This window comes from Oryzias latipes, chromosome 19 (assembly GCF_053564925.1).
Source record: "Oryzias latipes strain Hd-rR chromosome 19, Olatipes_Hd-rR_3.1".
NCBI classification, from domain to species: domain Eukaryota; kingdom Metazoa; phylum Chordata; class Actinopteri; order Beloniformes; family Adrianichthyidae; genus Oryzias; species Oryzias latipes.
This window is the reverse complement of record NC_136255.1, coordinates 13,787,685-13,803,136: the sequence shown is the minus strand read 5'-3', so window position 1 is coordinate 13,803,136 and position 15,452 is coordinate 13,787,685. Positions and strand designations below refer to the sequence as shown.

Below are 15,452 nucleotides of genomic sequence, written 5' to 3'. Positions count from 1 at the left end.
CATGGTCGCTGACTCTGGAAAATTCTTGGTTTGGGGTTATTTTGGATCTTTGATTTGATACTGTTGATCATGGTGTGATGATTTAGTTGGATTGATTCGGTCCTAAGATGTTTTTTTTCCCACCTCACTGACTTCCCACCTCACTTCAGTGTTTTTGTAAAAGAAAACATTTTTTTTAAAACAGAGCAGCTTTCATGTGGTATACCTCAAGGGTCTATTTTATTGTAAATATATTTATCTCTTTACTACATTTTGCTTCTTGTTTTATTCTGATGTGGTTTTACCCATGTTCTCAAACCCTTTTGTGATTCTTTCTGTGAAAGTGTTGCATAAATCAACTTTACTCAAGCCTAAGTCATATGCATTCATTTGGTTGGTTGACTCATCCATGTGCTGCAGGTTTTTTGGGTCATAGAGAGGAATGGCTGCATCTTAAAAGGAAAGCAGGTGTCTTGCAGTTCCTTTTAGACTTAAACGGCTACCTCAAGGGAAGTCATAAAAATGGAACACAGAATTGTTGTGCCTTGGGTAAGTGTATTGTGAAGTATTTGGAAATTACCCACATTTATGGTGTGCAGGCTTTGCCGTCATCCAATACTCCTAAACCACACCCCAGTCTTGTAAGGTGTGAGTACCGGCTTCGTACTAAGTCCACGCAAATGCCGCACACACGGGGTGTGCAGGTGATATGTACTGTAAGCGCCCATAGGATGCCTGTTTGATTCTCCCACAAAATACAGTTTGTATTATTTCTCTATTTCTAACAGTCAGGCTAGGCGCAAGGAACACTCACTGATCCGGTGAAATGCACTAATGGGCTTCTTGCACTGTGCTCAGGATCAAAAAAATCTGTACAACACGCCTGCGTCTCAGCTACTTCAACCTTACTTTTCCCTTTGTTTTCTGTTTAAGTGTTTGCTATGACCAGTTGCCTGCAGCCTGCTTGCATCATAAAACGTGTATGAACATTTTTGCTCTATAGGCTCACAGAGCAGTCAACAATTTTGCTATTTCGTATGGGTCACCTACATGCCCCGTATAGTTTTGCCCATTCTTTATTGACCGACATGCATGGATCCACCAGTAAAGGCAGTTTTAATTAAGGCTTTACTTACTTACATTTAAGGGATGAACAGTAATATACAAAAAGTCCATTTTGCCACGGTCTCATTTCATAATTAGTTTGTGTTTTGTTAACAAAGCTTGTTCATGTCTCTAAATGTAAAATAGAAATGAAAGAGCATTACTTTTGATTTGTGATAGCGACCTAAGAGTTGGAATGGAGTACTGACTTGCATTAGTCACCACAAATCCATGATTGTAACTGCCTCCATCTATTGTCTTTGGATCTAAATGGTTGGAATTAATATTTAAAAAGAGATTCATGAAATTTGCTCTCTATAAACTTGAGTGGTGTTTTTCCATGTTACATTCAACAATGCAGGATAGATTGAGACTTGAAAATTGATCATAAAGTGCTTGCGTTGCCCCGCGGGTGGAAAACCATCACTTGACTCCAGTGACGTGTTGTTTTCACATGAAGAGCTGTAAAAGAGGTGGACAAAACTTAGATTACATTTCTTTATGTACATTTATTTGTATAAAAAAACTATTTGGCTTCTACCGTGGCTTTCAGAAATTGGGCAAAAAACTGAAAGCAGAGCGGTGACCTCTTGACGGGATAAGTAAAGAGTTTTGCTGTAATGCACTTTATGTATATTTTTAAATGTGAAGTTGGTCAAACTGTTACTTTGATGCCATTAAGCAAGGAGATAAAAACCATTAGAGGCGTGTACAGCCAGTAATTCATTCCATGCTCTAAAAAGGTTAAACTACAAGAAGTTTTTTTTTCTCTTTTTTTATTTAACTATTGATGGAAATTATACTGAGGTTTTTTATGAATCTCGTCATTTTCTTTAATAGTTGACCTCAAATTTGTGCAGAGGAATGGTCTTTGGACAGACATGTGGCTCCTGAATCCTGAGCTCTTCCAATTATCAATTTTAGGCACGTACTATTAACTCTTTTTTATATATAAAAAAGTGAAATAAGCCATAAAATAGGGAGTTCCTTTTCACTGTAAATAAAAATTAATTATTACTTATTTAATCTTACACAACAGTTATAAAAGTCGCCATATAGAAGTAATTCAGAAGTTTAATTCATTTTTGAGATGGTTTCATGCTTTTATGTTCACTTTGTCAGCATTATAAGTAACCACACAGACAATAGAAATGTAATGACATTTGATCTGAGAGTATAATGGATTTGCCCATGAGCAAATAATCAAGGGGGGGGGGGGGGGTACTCAAGCAATCTTAACTCATAGCAAGTAGAGCAAAGACAGAGCCCATCCTCACCATGATGCTGGCACACTCCTTTCTTCTGCTTCTCCTTCCAGGTAAGCTGCAACAAGTTTTTCAAATCTATTGCTGTATTTTCTTTCTTAGAAGGTTTTATATGTAAGAGCAAATATTATACCTTTTTGGTAGAATTTTATTATTAGTTTTATGTTTTACTATGGTGTTCTATTACACAACAGGTTACGTCTAATTGTGAGCTTTCAGCAGGATAAAACCTCAAGATTCTTGAAACATGTATTATGATACTGTGTCATATTGGCTTTATATTTTTCAATTAGAGAGAAAATGTTGCTGCCTTGCAGGTTTGATTTCTAGCCTGAAAAAGAAACTTTAGAATTTGTAATGAAATAAATAAAGTACTTTATTACAATTAAAACAAGAATTGATACAATCTCATTCTCAGATGCTGCCTGGTTGTCTTCAGGCTCAGGCGACCTTCCTAATGAGGAAACGACCTTCAACCAGAGTTTTGCAGAAAAAACAGGTAAAGCTCATATTCAATGCCTTCTTTCACATTGAAAATACAAATAAAATCAAAACTTACTTTATGTTGTTTTTGCTGTAGAGCGTGTTTGCAGTTACAGCGAGGTATTAGGATTCCTGAACCTGACAAAAGACAATAATCTGTTTATCATGAGTCGACCCGTCAAAGACCACAAAAAAGTAACTAATGTGTTCCTGGAAATGGTGGTCTATGCAATTCTAGATGTGGTAAGTTTTAAAACTCCCGATTTTATTTTTCTTTTACTGCATTTTTAATAAGGAGAGATCTTAAAATTAACGTGAGTACCAGTAGTAATTTTTTTAAAACAATAGCACTTAAAACAATTAATGTATTGGACATTAAGAATCCTTTGGTAATAAAACTCTGGATCATGAAGGGGAAAAGGATACGCCAAAGTCATGATGCTGGAGGGTCAGTGGTACTGTTGATGCTTTCCAAAGGCAGAATGGGTGGAGACGGGTTTGTACAACAGCTTTCAAGATGCAGAAATACATAGTGTTGAAGAGAATACAGGGAGAGATTGGCCTGAAAAACTATAAAAACATGGAAAGTGAAGATGAAATTATGCCACAGCCTTGTTTCATTGCCATGTTCTGTTGATTTCCTTTTTTGCCCTTTCTTATAAAAATTGATTTTTTTTTTTTATTTACAGAGAGAGATTGATCAGACTTTTATTTCATATGTCTGGATTTACATGGTGAGTGTTTTCTGAAAAAATATTGAATTATCTTTAATTTCACATACAGACTTTAACCACATTTTCCTTGATCCAAAAATCATGATTTGTCAAGGAGTGGGATAATGATTACATTTCCTGGAATAAGGAAGATTTTTGTGGAATTTCATCGGTAGCTGTTCCAATTGAAGCTTTATGGAAACCAGACCTCACCATTGAAGAGATGTAAGTGCACAAGCGTTTGTCTTTGGAATTGAAACATTTAAAGACCCACTCTGATGAAAATAGCTTTTTAACATGTTCTTGTGGCATTTTTCTCCTAAAAAAAAGACATATAAAGAAAAATAAGCTTGAAATTGCATTTCTGAGTATTTCTTTAGTGAAATTGTTGTGAATCAAGAGCAGACAAAAATACAGTTTGAAAAAGTTTGTAGTTGAGTCACATAGGCTAAAGTTGAGGCCATAAGCTCAAAGCTCCACTCAATTCTGTTCCACTTGCAGGCAAATAGATCCACGTCTTTGTTTTCCTCGTTTAAACTGGCATCTGGCTCAAAACTCCAATACTGCTCCCCATATTTGTTGCACGGGTATCGTTAGGTTGAGTGAGTGAGGGGTTGTAAGCTAGCGGGAGAGTGTGTAAACAGATGGTTGAAGGGGTGTGGGGGCAAGCTTACTCTGCACCAACGGTCCCGCCCACAAATCAAAGGTGACTTTCCAAAGAAACTACTGTGGCTCTGCAGAAACTATGTCCTAAAAAAGATCTTTTTTTGTTTTGCCTAAAAATAGCATAATTATCATTAAAAGAACACTGGAAGGATTTTACAATAGATCAAACTATGATTGGAGTAGGACTTTAAGATTTGAATAAAGAAGGAGAAAAAAATAATTAATATTAGTATACCAATTATTGATATCATTGTTTAAGTGCTAAGCTTATTTTTTTCTTTCTTTATAGGACAGAGAAGGACAAAGCCCCCCCAAGTCCTTTACTTAAAATCCATAATGAGGGGAAAGTAGAGTTCCGAAACAACCAGGTGATCATCAGTACCTGCAAGATGCATGCTTACAAATTCCCCTTTGACCTTCAGAGCTGCAGTCTCACTTTCAAGTCAGTCTTGCACAATGGTGAGACCTGTTTGTTTGAACTGTTGTGACAAAACCCACTGAGCTCATTGAAAGCCAAACAAAATACATACACAAGTGTGGTAGAAACATCTCTTTTTTTCACTCAGATGAGGAGATGATGATTCAAGCGGATGAAAACAGTACACATGCAACGCTGTGGTCTCTTGAAATCATAAAGACACAGTTTGAATGGGTTTTTCTCAACATGTTTGTTTCTCATAAAGTCGCGGATTTCTATGGCTCAAACCAAACCACAATCATTTACACTGTAAGTAGCTTCATTGTAAGCCTAATAATATAGTAATTGTAAGTAAACAACAGCTTTTCTTTGTTAAACATAAAAATGTATCTTTTTTAAAGGTCAACATGAAGAGGAGGTCCATGCTCTATTGTTTCAATTTTTTGGTTCCCATCATATTCCTTATGATTCTGGATATGGCTTCCTTCCTGATCCCGGATGATGGAGGCGAGAAGCTCAGCTTCAAAGTCACCGTACTGCTCGCTGTGACAGTGATGCAACTTCTTCTAAATGAGATTCTGCCATCCTCAACGGACAAGATTCCACTTGTAGGTAAAGTGATTTAAAACCCTGCTCTTAGCCAACATGTGGTCCCTGTCCAAAGTCAAATCCCAATGTGCACAGGTCCAACAGATCCATTTTGCGGATGCATATAATGGAAACACAGCTTGTGATGGGATTTCTTTAGTGGTTTACTGAGTCTACTGGAATACCTCAACTGTACCTACAGTAATTTCCAGGTTACACAGTGCACCTGGTTACAAGCCACACCTACTCAATTCGCAAGTTGAGTTGCAATTTACAAACACAAGCTGCATTTGTATACAAGCCCCATGCTGTTACTAACACTATTGGCCCACCACTGATTTTCCTGACCCACAGACTGTGCGACTGGCTTCTGTCCCACTCAGGGATGAGTTGGCAGTGCATTAATTCATCAATTTGAACACATCCACATCTGCCAAACAGCATGCAGCTCACTTCTGCTCACAGGTCCCTCAGTTATGGTGAGGAAATTTACACCCGCGACTCCCCACTTCCCATGAGTCTTAGAGGCTTAAGGCGGGGCTAACCCCCAGGTCGCCACACTGTGTTATAGATCGAGGATGTATATGTGCTGAAACCGTGTTGTGCATGTTTAAGAAGGAGCAGCGAGCGGCAGCGGAAGGAGCAGAGAACGGGAGAGCAGCTCTCCTCTCCTTCCACGGCATCAATATGAAACAGGGCTGGTTATAAAAACATGCCAGTAAAAGAGAGCAGCAGTGACTTAAAGCGAACGCCTCAGTGCGGCACGCGCGCCTCAGCGCAGCACGTGCGCCAGAAGTTTCCTTGCACAACAGTGACACACTTGTTCCGCGGACGTCTCTGCGCTTCGCCCTTGCCCCGCGGCCTCCTTGTCTCACCCCTTGCGAGGGAGGAGCACTTCGTGCCCCCTGACGTCCGGTCACTGAGCGCGGAGCGCGGCTGCCAGTAGACTGAGCGAACCGTGTCTCTGAGCAGAGCAACCGGACTTAATAAGTTTTGTGTTTGAGGGGAGGGGAGGTTGCTTTGTTACGTGTGGCAGCCTTCAGACTGCCATCTCTCCTGCAGCTCTCTGTGATACAAGCAGCAGGAGAACATGTCTCCATCTCACACAGCGGCTTTGGGGCGGTGTGAGCTTTTCAAAGCAAAATGCCGCTCAGTCCTTAGAAACCTTCCAACAATCACGTGGATTTGTGTTTCTAGTCGTGTCCTGACAAAATATAGGCTGATGTTATTCCCACATATTTACGTAGAGCCAAGCTGCAGATTGCAGCATTTCCCGCATCGATTTATGTTCATCCAGGCTAGATGTTGTTGTTAGCGCATGTTAGCCTTCACCTAACCGTTCTTCCTGCTTCTTTCTGCCCCAAAAAAGCACTGACCACAAAATGATGAGCAAACAGGCTTCATAATAACCATAACAATAATAAAAACACGTTTAAAAGATCATCTCATATATATTACGGAGCTGCTACTGTAAATAGATGGGCCAGTGTCGCTCTGACTCGGAGGTTAATTCACTCCTGAGCTTGCGCTGTCCTCTCCGTCAGGCAGGAGACCGGCTTTTCCAAACCCGTTGGTGATGGTGGATTTTTTCACACTGCTTTTAACGATTGCTTTTAACTTGAAAGCTGCATCATATTGTGGTGGCAGTCACGTTCACGTTGGGTCTAATGGCACCATAGGATTGTGGGATGCGGCTGAGCATGGGTGTTTCTTTTTGTTGCACCATGACTGAAGTGTCATAACCTGAAGTCAGGTCCATGCTGTTTGGCTGCTTGTAAGTATGTCTTAAAAGAAATAGGCTTGCTGCTGGTAGTTGGATCATGCATTCAGTCTTCCCTCCGAGACTGCATGAGTGCTCCCGGCGGCTGTCAAACAAATCCATTAATTAGCCGCATCATTGAAAAAGCAGCAGGGTTGAAAGCGTATGAAAGGAGTGGTGGCTAATAGTCCGCAAATTACGGTAATCATTGGTCAAGGAAATGCAACTTCTAAAACAAGTACAAAATGTTTAATTAAGTCCTTTTTATTTATTTTCAGACTAAATCAACTTTTTATATAACTTGACGTAAGGCAGGATACATCATTATATAGGATACATCATGGAAATTAATCTCAAGCAAAATGTGTAATTAGAACTGTGTGAAAAGAAAAGAAATACTCTGCTTTTTGACACCCTGCAGTCCTCTTTTGCATTGGAATCTTTGGTCTGATGCTACTCAGCCTCTTGGAGACCATTTTTGTCATATATCTGAGGAATAAAGATTTAACAGCCCAGGACAGTGAAGTTAATGGAGACAAAAACTCAGACGAGGAGCAAAACAGTGAGAAACCCAAAGCCTACTTAATCAACGGCCTTAAAGGTCAGATTTTCTTCACAATTTACAAATATTTGACATTAAAGCATTTTCCACATGATACACAACAATTTCTATACAACTTCTTTTCTGCATTTCCCCTATATTTTTACAGCAGTGAAGAAATGCTGTCAGCCTGTCTGTGATAAGTCTTCTGAGGAAAACCCATGTTCAGCCAAAGAGGTAAAAGCTTCTAAGTTATGAAAAAGCCTTTATAAATATGGTTCATTTTGTCTATTTAAGTCAAAAATGAATTGCCTCAATAGTGTGTATTTACTAAACACAAAACCCATTTAGGTTTTGACACTGATAATCTTTCAAATTTAAACAATACGTTTTCAAATGGCCTAAGTTTAAAAAACGGACACGAACAGCACAAGAAAAAAACCAATAACTGTAAATTAACAGGGATTAGATGTTGTGTTACTTGATGGTTTGTAATATTTCACCTTGAAGCTATAGTTTTATGCTGGCCATTAGGTCATCTATGGCGTCATAGAACCTTGACTTTTTTCAGAAATGGCCAAAAGGATGCAACAAACAACTCTGACTGTTATTGGTGTTACCCCGTAGGGCCACTGTAGAAATGAGCACATCCCGCTACCAATCACAAGAATGAATCTCATGACAGCCATTTTTTCTGTGCAAGCCCACCGATGTCATTGCAGAGTCTCCACTCTGTCACTGTGTTAGTAATGGGGAGTTAATTAAACTTCCTAATTTTATAAATTGCAATGTTTAATTATTAGGTTCTTGTTTCTGGGTATAACCCTCACTTGCTGAAAAGACTAACAGGTTCTCACTTTGATAAGATTTCAACTAAATAAATATCTTCTGCAGGAAAACGCCAGTCAGCTGATGGAGATGTCCTTTGCAGTGGAGAAAGTCTCAGATGAGCTTGAGGACATGAAGAAAACCATAACTCTGCTAGGTAGCAAGAATGATTTGAAAGTAGGATACTGGACCAGATTATCAGTGAAGATTTCCAAAGGGTTTGGAACTTGTTATATTGTAGTAGCCTCTATATTTTTACTCGTCATCTTTTGTGAGTGGATGTCATAGGAATCAGCGCATGTTCCAAACAGAGCAGTTTGGTCTGGATGAGACTTCTTTTCCTTGTTCCTTGATTGGTGTGAAATTTTTTCTGATCTGATGGGTGGACCATGGAAGTATATTTTGAAAAACAATTAACTCATTTTTCTTGCAAGTGAACCTTAAAGCAGTCCAAAATCAGTGTAATTTGAAAATGTGAAAATCAAGAAAACTTTGACAACATCTGGGGTTATTGTTTAGGAGCACTATTTTCACCAAACCACAACTATATGATTTTCCCGAGACTCAAACTCTGCACTGAAAAGACTGCAAAAGGCAAAAAATGACAAGAAAATATGTAATACTTTTTACCACTCATCTCCCTTTTTATTTTGTTTTACTGGATATAAATATGACCTAAAAGTATCCAAAACCTATCACTTTTTTGATGATAAACTTATGAGAAGCAACATATATATTGGTCATGCTCTGCCGCCAGTGCCTAAACTGTCATAATATCATAATGAACTGAACAGACATGATTTGTTTTCCTAAACATCTACCATATTTTCCACATCATAGGGGCCACCAGATTGTATGGCGCACCGCGCATGCTTGTCTTGGTGCATTCTTTCTGACTTTGGTGAGTTTGAGTATGATTGGACAGAGTGACAAACGTACAGGTACAAGAGTTGACAAAAATACTATTTACCCGTACAATGAATTTGGTGGAAGTGAACCACTCAAAACATTTGCTACATTGACACTAACTTTTTTTAAACACGCTTCACATTAGCCACGTTAGAATCTTTAGCAGCATATTCATAATACCCGTTATTCCCAACCTTGTTTGTAACAGACTGATACCAATTAAACAAACATTACTGTGACTACGCTAACTCCCAACCTCATAACCTTGCTCAATCATTCAAACAGTAATTAGCATTGTAAATTACCATCTATTTTCCACTAATTTGTCATTTTTAAAGCATGTTTAGCAATATGTAACACATAGGTGTCAACATATTGTGAAATTTTTGTTAAAATACGTGTAATGACATTTTTGTAAGTGGAAAATGCTAGAAGAGGAGCACAATAAAGAGAGTCATTAGGGTTTTTGAGGTTCAAGTTTTCATGAATACATTTAGCTTGGGCATGTTGGTTGTGGCATGTGTTTTCCCTGTATTTGTATGGCTTTTCTCTTGTTCAGTGTTGTCAGCACAAATACTTGAACCAAATTTTTAGTTAGGGACTGTGCAAGCCAAAAATAAAGCAAGACGCTAAAGAAAAGTCATTTTACTTTGGGGGACTGTAGAGGAAAATAACTGTAACAGAACAATAAATGGCTACAAAAATAAAAAAAACTGTGTTATCATTGAGGAATTGTAGATTCCATAGAGTTTTTATTCTTTGTAATTGGTTTTCAAGAAGCTTTTGTAAGAAAATTGTCTGGATTATAAAATTAGTGGATTTAAAAAAGAATAACACATTTGTATATCAAAGGGAATTTTTGAAACCATTATATGTTTTGATTTCATTTGTAGTAGTAAATAGACATTGTTGCAAATGTACAATGTTACTGTGAATTTGGTGTGTGATACACCAGCATGTGTTGGATTACAACAACCTGCAACATCAGAATAACAACGTAAGGAAAGAAAGACAGACCAAAGGTACCTTTTACGAGGAGAAACGAACAGCGATAATCCTCAGCAACAATCGCTCTCCACTCTGGCGCATATTCTGTCACCTCCTCTTTTATTAAGTTTGTTGGGTATTCCCTAATTTACATATGCGCTGAGTTCTAAGGAGGGGAAACAGATAAAACACAGCTGCAGCGCTATCAGAAAACATTAATTGCAACATGTCTGTCTTTTCACAGTCTTCCCACGTCATCCGCAAACGGACCTGCAAAGTCTTTCCTCGGGGGCTCAAAAAATGATCAATCACAAAAATTAAATAGTTGGAATAGGAATAGGCAAAATTAAATGCACTATTTAGTGTCTTTCTTTAAAAAAATAGATGTGCATCAATTTTCATTAATTTTTTATGTATTTATTTATTATCCAAAAAATAAAACAAAAACTATAATTTTCACGTTGTGAGCACTATGGAAATGGAAAAACAGGAGCTTGTTATTTGGCCAAATAGTAATAGCAGTCATTCCTCCGCGCCTCGGAGGGGCGCTGTTCTCTGCGGTGTCCCTGCATTGTTGCTCAATCAGTGACGTGGACTTTCATTGAGAGGCAGTTTGTGCGGACACTAACAGCGTTTCTGAGATTCTTCTGTCAAGGTTTCCTCAGATATATCAGTCAGGCCTTCAGTGCTAACCTTTCGACAGACCTACGTAAAGAGCGGCTTTGTTAAACGTTCCGTATCAGGTGAGAGCCTCGTCGTCATGTGTGGATTTCGGTGTTTTGTGGAGTCTGACATAGTTTTCTAAAGTTTCCTCACGCTTTTGTTTGTTTATTGCGGTTATATTGCTCTGTTTTTTTTTTCCTGACAGGCTTCAGGATGAGCAAATCTAGCAAAGCGTTGAATCTGAAGGATAAACTGAGTGGAAATGAAATGGACTTGAGCCTGTGTAACCTCTCTGAGGTTCCGGTCAAAGAGCTTGTGAGTCAATTATGTTTATTAATAGTTAATTTAAAAAACACACACACAAGTAACACGTTTAATTAAAGTCAGGACTGGTTTGGTGTCTTTCTATAGTTCCTGCTATAAAACAATTGCAATAATAATAATAATATTCATTTAATTGTATGTATTTTTTAAGGCCCAGCTTCCTAAAGCAACAGTGATGGATTTGTCCTGCAATAACATCATCTGCCTTTCTGTAAGTATGAGTACAAAATCAGCAACATATGTCATTTATTGTGCTTTTATATATACATTTAACAGCATTATCTCTTGTTTTTGTTAAAGGATCAATATTGAACTTTTATTTAATCGGACTCCCTTTTTTGTATCAATTATATCGTGTGTCGCATGAATAAAGTAAATGTTTTGATCTCTAAACAGTTTTTAAAACTCTTTCTTTATGTTGCCATGAACTATTAGGTTCCCTTCTTTGGATAGGCACAGAAGTCGCCGTTTATTTTAATAAACTTTTTCTCTACCATTATTCCTGTTCCTCTGTCATCCATCTACTTGTAGTGTTAAATACCCACCCTGAGTAAAATTGTGTTCTTGGTATTTTTTAGCATGTTCTTGTGACATTTTCCTGATGATAAGGACGAGTATAAATAGAATTCAGCACAAATTGCCTAAGTATTTCTTTATTCAAATTGCTGTGAATCAGGAGCAGATGAAAAGAATCAGCGTGAATTTGTGATGTAGAATATAAGCTGGGTGGTCTTTAATTATAGGGAATGCATTGAAAATAGATCAAAATATGATTAGTGGGACTTTTAGCGGTGTTTGATAAATCAGAATTTTTACATTTTGGTTTGCTGTGTTTCTGTCCTGCAGCCAGAATTCTGCTCGTTGACCCACCTGGTGAAACTAGATCTAAGCAAAAACCAGCTAACCTGTCTGCCAGATGAGTTTGGGAACCTGGTCAACCTTCAGCACCTGGACCTGTTCAACAACAAGCTGATGACCCTGCCCGTCAGTTTTTCTCAGCTCAGGGTGGGTGGTGTGCAGCGTCTGCACTTTTGTCACCATTTGTGTCAGTCAGAAAGAGGCTGTTGTAACCAAGTCGGACTGAGCGTATTTTGGTTGGTTGGTTTGTTTAGAGTCTAAAGTGGTTGGATCTAAAGGATAACCCTCTGGAGCCCACTTTGGCAAAGGCAGCAGGAGACTGTCTGGATGAGAAGCAGTGCAAACTGTGTGCCTCCAAGGTGAGATAGAGGAACATCAGTCCAATGGTCTGCTCTGGAAGAAAAACCTCCAAACCTATTCATCGTGTTTTTTAAGGTTCTGCAGCACATGAGAGAAATTCAGGAGGAGGTGGACCACGCCAGAGAGAAGCGCCTTTTAAGAGAAAAAGGTGAGTTTCTAGAAATGTATCGTCTAAAGAAGGTTGTTTTGGGGTTTACCAAAAAAATGGAAAGTTTTGCCATTTACTGCATGTCTTGTAAAAATCTTATTTTTCTTTTTATTTAGAGCTGGAAAAGAAAAAAGAGGCAAAGCAGAGGGAACGGGAAGCCAGAGAGAGGGAGGCTCGCAAGCGGGAAAAAGCCGAGGAGAAAGAAAGGAGACGGCAGGAGTACCAGGCTCAGATGGCGGCTGTGGCGGCAAAGGAGCAACAGAAGAAGAAGAATGAGGAGAAAAAGAAAAGAAATGGACAGGCAGCAGGTGGGATTTAGGTTTTCAGTTTCTTGAATTGCTTTTCATTTATTTAAATTCTTTCTTTTTTAAATGGATGTCTTATTTTGTTTCAGCAGACAAAAAGGCGGCTGTGGAACCTGCGTCTAAACCACGGCGATCTCTTATCGGACTGATGTTCAAGCTTCTCCTCCTTCTGATGCTGGGTTTGGCCGGGGCTGTTGCCGCCTGCCGGCTGACCGACTTGCAGAAGGAACCGGCCTGCGTGCCAATCAATGTTGCCGTGGACGACGGCTTGGCCTGGGCCAAAGTGCAGGGAGGTGTCGTTCGACAGCTGGCGCAGAATCTGTCTTCTGCTGCAAAGGAGCTCCTAGAGTCCACATCCAAAAGCTAAATGCTCTCATGCCGGCTCGCTGTCAGAGGGGCAGGATTTTCATCCTATCCTGTGAACGACTGAAATTTTCCTCCGGAACATCAGGAAATCACCTGGAGAGCGTCTGTCGTTGGTACTGGCAAATTGTCTGCACAAATAGACGTTTGTTGAGGGGGAGATGTGTTGAAACCGTCCTAAATTCCTATGGAATTGTCATTCTTGTACCCTCTTTGTACTACAGTCTTTTTTTTCCTTATTTAATCATCTTTTATGTCTCCCGCTAAAGCTGCAGGAAACATAGCAGAGCCGTTCAGTGAAACCTCAAACAGCCCTGTTTGTGCTGCGCTAGACTCTTAAAGCCTGTTCACTGTCCGATGAGCATCTACAGAGGCTAGATGTGGCAGTCTGAGCATGTGCAGTGGAGCACCTATATATTCTCAGGAGTCAAACTTTAAGTCTCAACTAATGTAAAACGAGAGGCTCACCATTGTTCCAAAGATTGTCACAAGACTGATGACATAAGCCCAAACTTCCTAACACTGTTCCTCTCTCATGATCTTTTGAGTCAAATCTTAAAAAATACAACATTTTGTTAGATTAATGTTTTAACTGGTTAAATAATTCGTGAAAATTCAAGTGATTCAGGTTTAAACCCAAAGATTTGAGTTTAACAAAAATGAAAAAACTCAATTTGAAAAAGCTAAAATGAGCTTTTAGTTTGTGGATTAGTGAAAAACTAATCATATTTTCTTCATTATTCTGATAGGATATGTTTAAGAAATAAAGTAATGTTATAAAAACATGGTTTAAAAGCTGGTCAGATAACATGTACCTTAGTCTGCTTGTAAAGATCAAATTGCATTTTCCTGCTTTTGATTGTCACCAAGTTTTATTTATTTCTTAACTATCTTGAGGAGTGAGACTTAAATATGAAAATCTGCGTTTAAACTGCTTCACCAATAAAGAAGCTTCATGTCTGAAGTGAGTGACTGGGGTCTGCTTGATTTCCATAATAATGAATATAATAAATCAGGGGCAGTTTGGCTAAAACCTAAACCGTACTTTAAAGGTCAAGTTAATTTAAAAAAATTTGAACAACTAAAGCAAATCTTTTCTGTCAAGTTTTAAAAGACCTTACACCTTTTTTGCTTTTTGCAGAGCATTAAGTTTTAAACACTTAGTATTAAAAAGTGTGCAGCAGAACATTAATGTTGGATGTGTTAAGTAAGGGTTAATGGCCGACAAAGTGTGCGTGTTCAGAAATTAACGCACGCCATCTGCTTCGCGTTGACGGTTGCTTCCGCGTTAATTCCTGATAATGCACACTTTGAAGGCCATTAACCTTATGCCATGGTCACTTACAAAAGAAATACTAAGTTGTTTGTACTTTATTGTTATATTTTCGGTTTGATGGCTTTTTTTTTTTCTTTCACAAAAAACTATTTGTTACGTGATGCAATTTGTGGTAGCGGCTGAGTCGGCACGGACCTCGACTGCAGCGGGAAAGGAAAGCGATAATATATGCTGATTGTCACTGTGGGATATCCCTTGTGCTATCTTAGATGACCTCACCCTTACATTGACGTGTTCTCCCTACCATGACAAAGGTGGATAAAGGTGGAAAGATTTCATGTAATCCATGAAGATCACAAATCATTGAAGAAAAAAGGTTCAGAGCACTGTCTAGTGGGTCTAGATGACCCAACTCCCAACGTTAAGGGTTAAGGTAATGGTAAATACCTTAACCCTTAACGTTGGTAAAGGTAATAAATGGCGTATACTTATATAGCGCTTTCTACCCTCTTTCCGAGGCCCAAAGCGCTTTACAGTCACAGTCCCATTCACCCATGCACACACACATTTACACACACATTCACACACTGGCGGCGGCTCCGCTGCCGAACACTGGCGCCAACCTCCCACCAGAGGCAAGGTGGGGTTCAGTGTCTTGTCCAAGGACACTTCGACACATGGGCGTGCAAGGCGGGACCTGAACCTGCAACCTTACGATTGGGTCGATCGCTGCACCACGGCCGCCCGTAAAGGGTTAAATAAAGCATCAGTTCAGAGACAAAGTTCACCTCTTACTGCTTGTTTTGTCCAGGTGATGAAGCTAAAGTTTGTTTCAAAATAGCCAGCGCAGTGATACAAAACATTCAATGTATGAGACCAGGGGCCTGTTTCAGAAAGGTTATGTGTAAACTCTGA

At 39.0% G+C, this 15,452-nt stretch overlaps 2 protein-coding genes across 5 annotated transcripts; both read left to right on the top strand.

Moving 5' to 3' along the window:
• Positions 1-2,264: 2,264 nt before the first annotated feature.
• LOC101164451 (5-hydroxytryptamine receptor 3A) lies at positions 2,265-9,966 on the top strand. 3 transcript variants are annotated; one of them, XR_013651571.1, is made up of 11 exons: positions 2,265-2,401; positions 2,767-2,847; positions 2,929-3,074; positions 3,521-3,565; positions 3,660-3,769; positions 4,500-4,669; positions 4,777-4,937; positions 5,030-5,236; positions 7,397-7,576; positions 7,686-7,753; positions 8,411-9,966. XR_013651571.1 is itself a non-coding variant. In XM_078937643.1 (11 exons), exons 1-11 carry the CDS (start codon positions 2,362-2,364, stop codon positions 8,630-8,632), a joined length of 1,431 nt encoding a protein of 476 aa, XP_078793769.1. In that variant the 5' UTR covers positions 2,265-2,361; the 3' UTR covers positions 8,633-9,966. The 3 variants fall into 3 exon arrangements, 2 of the variants coding, with proteins under 2 accessions (XP_078793769.1, XP_011490769.1); XM_078937643.1 differs by having other exon boundaries at positions 5,030-5,240; positions 7,689-7,753; XM_011492467.4 differs by having other exon boundaries at positions 5,030-5,240.
• Positions 9,967-10,774: 808 nt separating this feature from the next.
• lrrc59 (leucine rich repeat containing 59) lies at positions 10,775-14,225 on the top strand. 2 transcript variants are annotated; one of them, XM_011492470.4, is made up of 8 exons: positions 10,775-10,983; positions 11,109-11,218; positions 11,379-11,438; positions 12,074-12,232; positions 12,340-12,444; positions 12,521-12,593; positions 12,710-12,901; positions 12,988-14,225. In XM_011492470.4, the coding sequence occupies exons 2-8, from the start codon at positions 11,117-11,119 to the stop codon at positions 13,263-13,265; spliced, it is 969 nt and encodes a 322-aa protein (XP_011490772.1). In that variant the 5' UTR covers positions 10,775-10,983; positions 11,109-11,116; the 3' UTR covers positions 13,266-14,225. The 2 variants fall into 2 exon arrangements, with proteins under 2 accessions (XP_011490772.1, XP_004084304.1); XM_004084256.5 differs by having other exon boundaries at positions 10,784-10,983; positions 12,991-14,225.
• Positions 14,226-15,452: the final 1,227 nt, after the last annotated feature.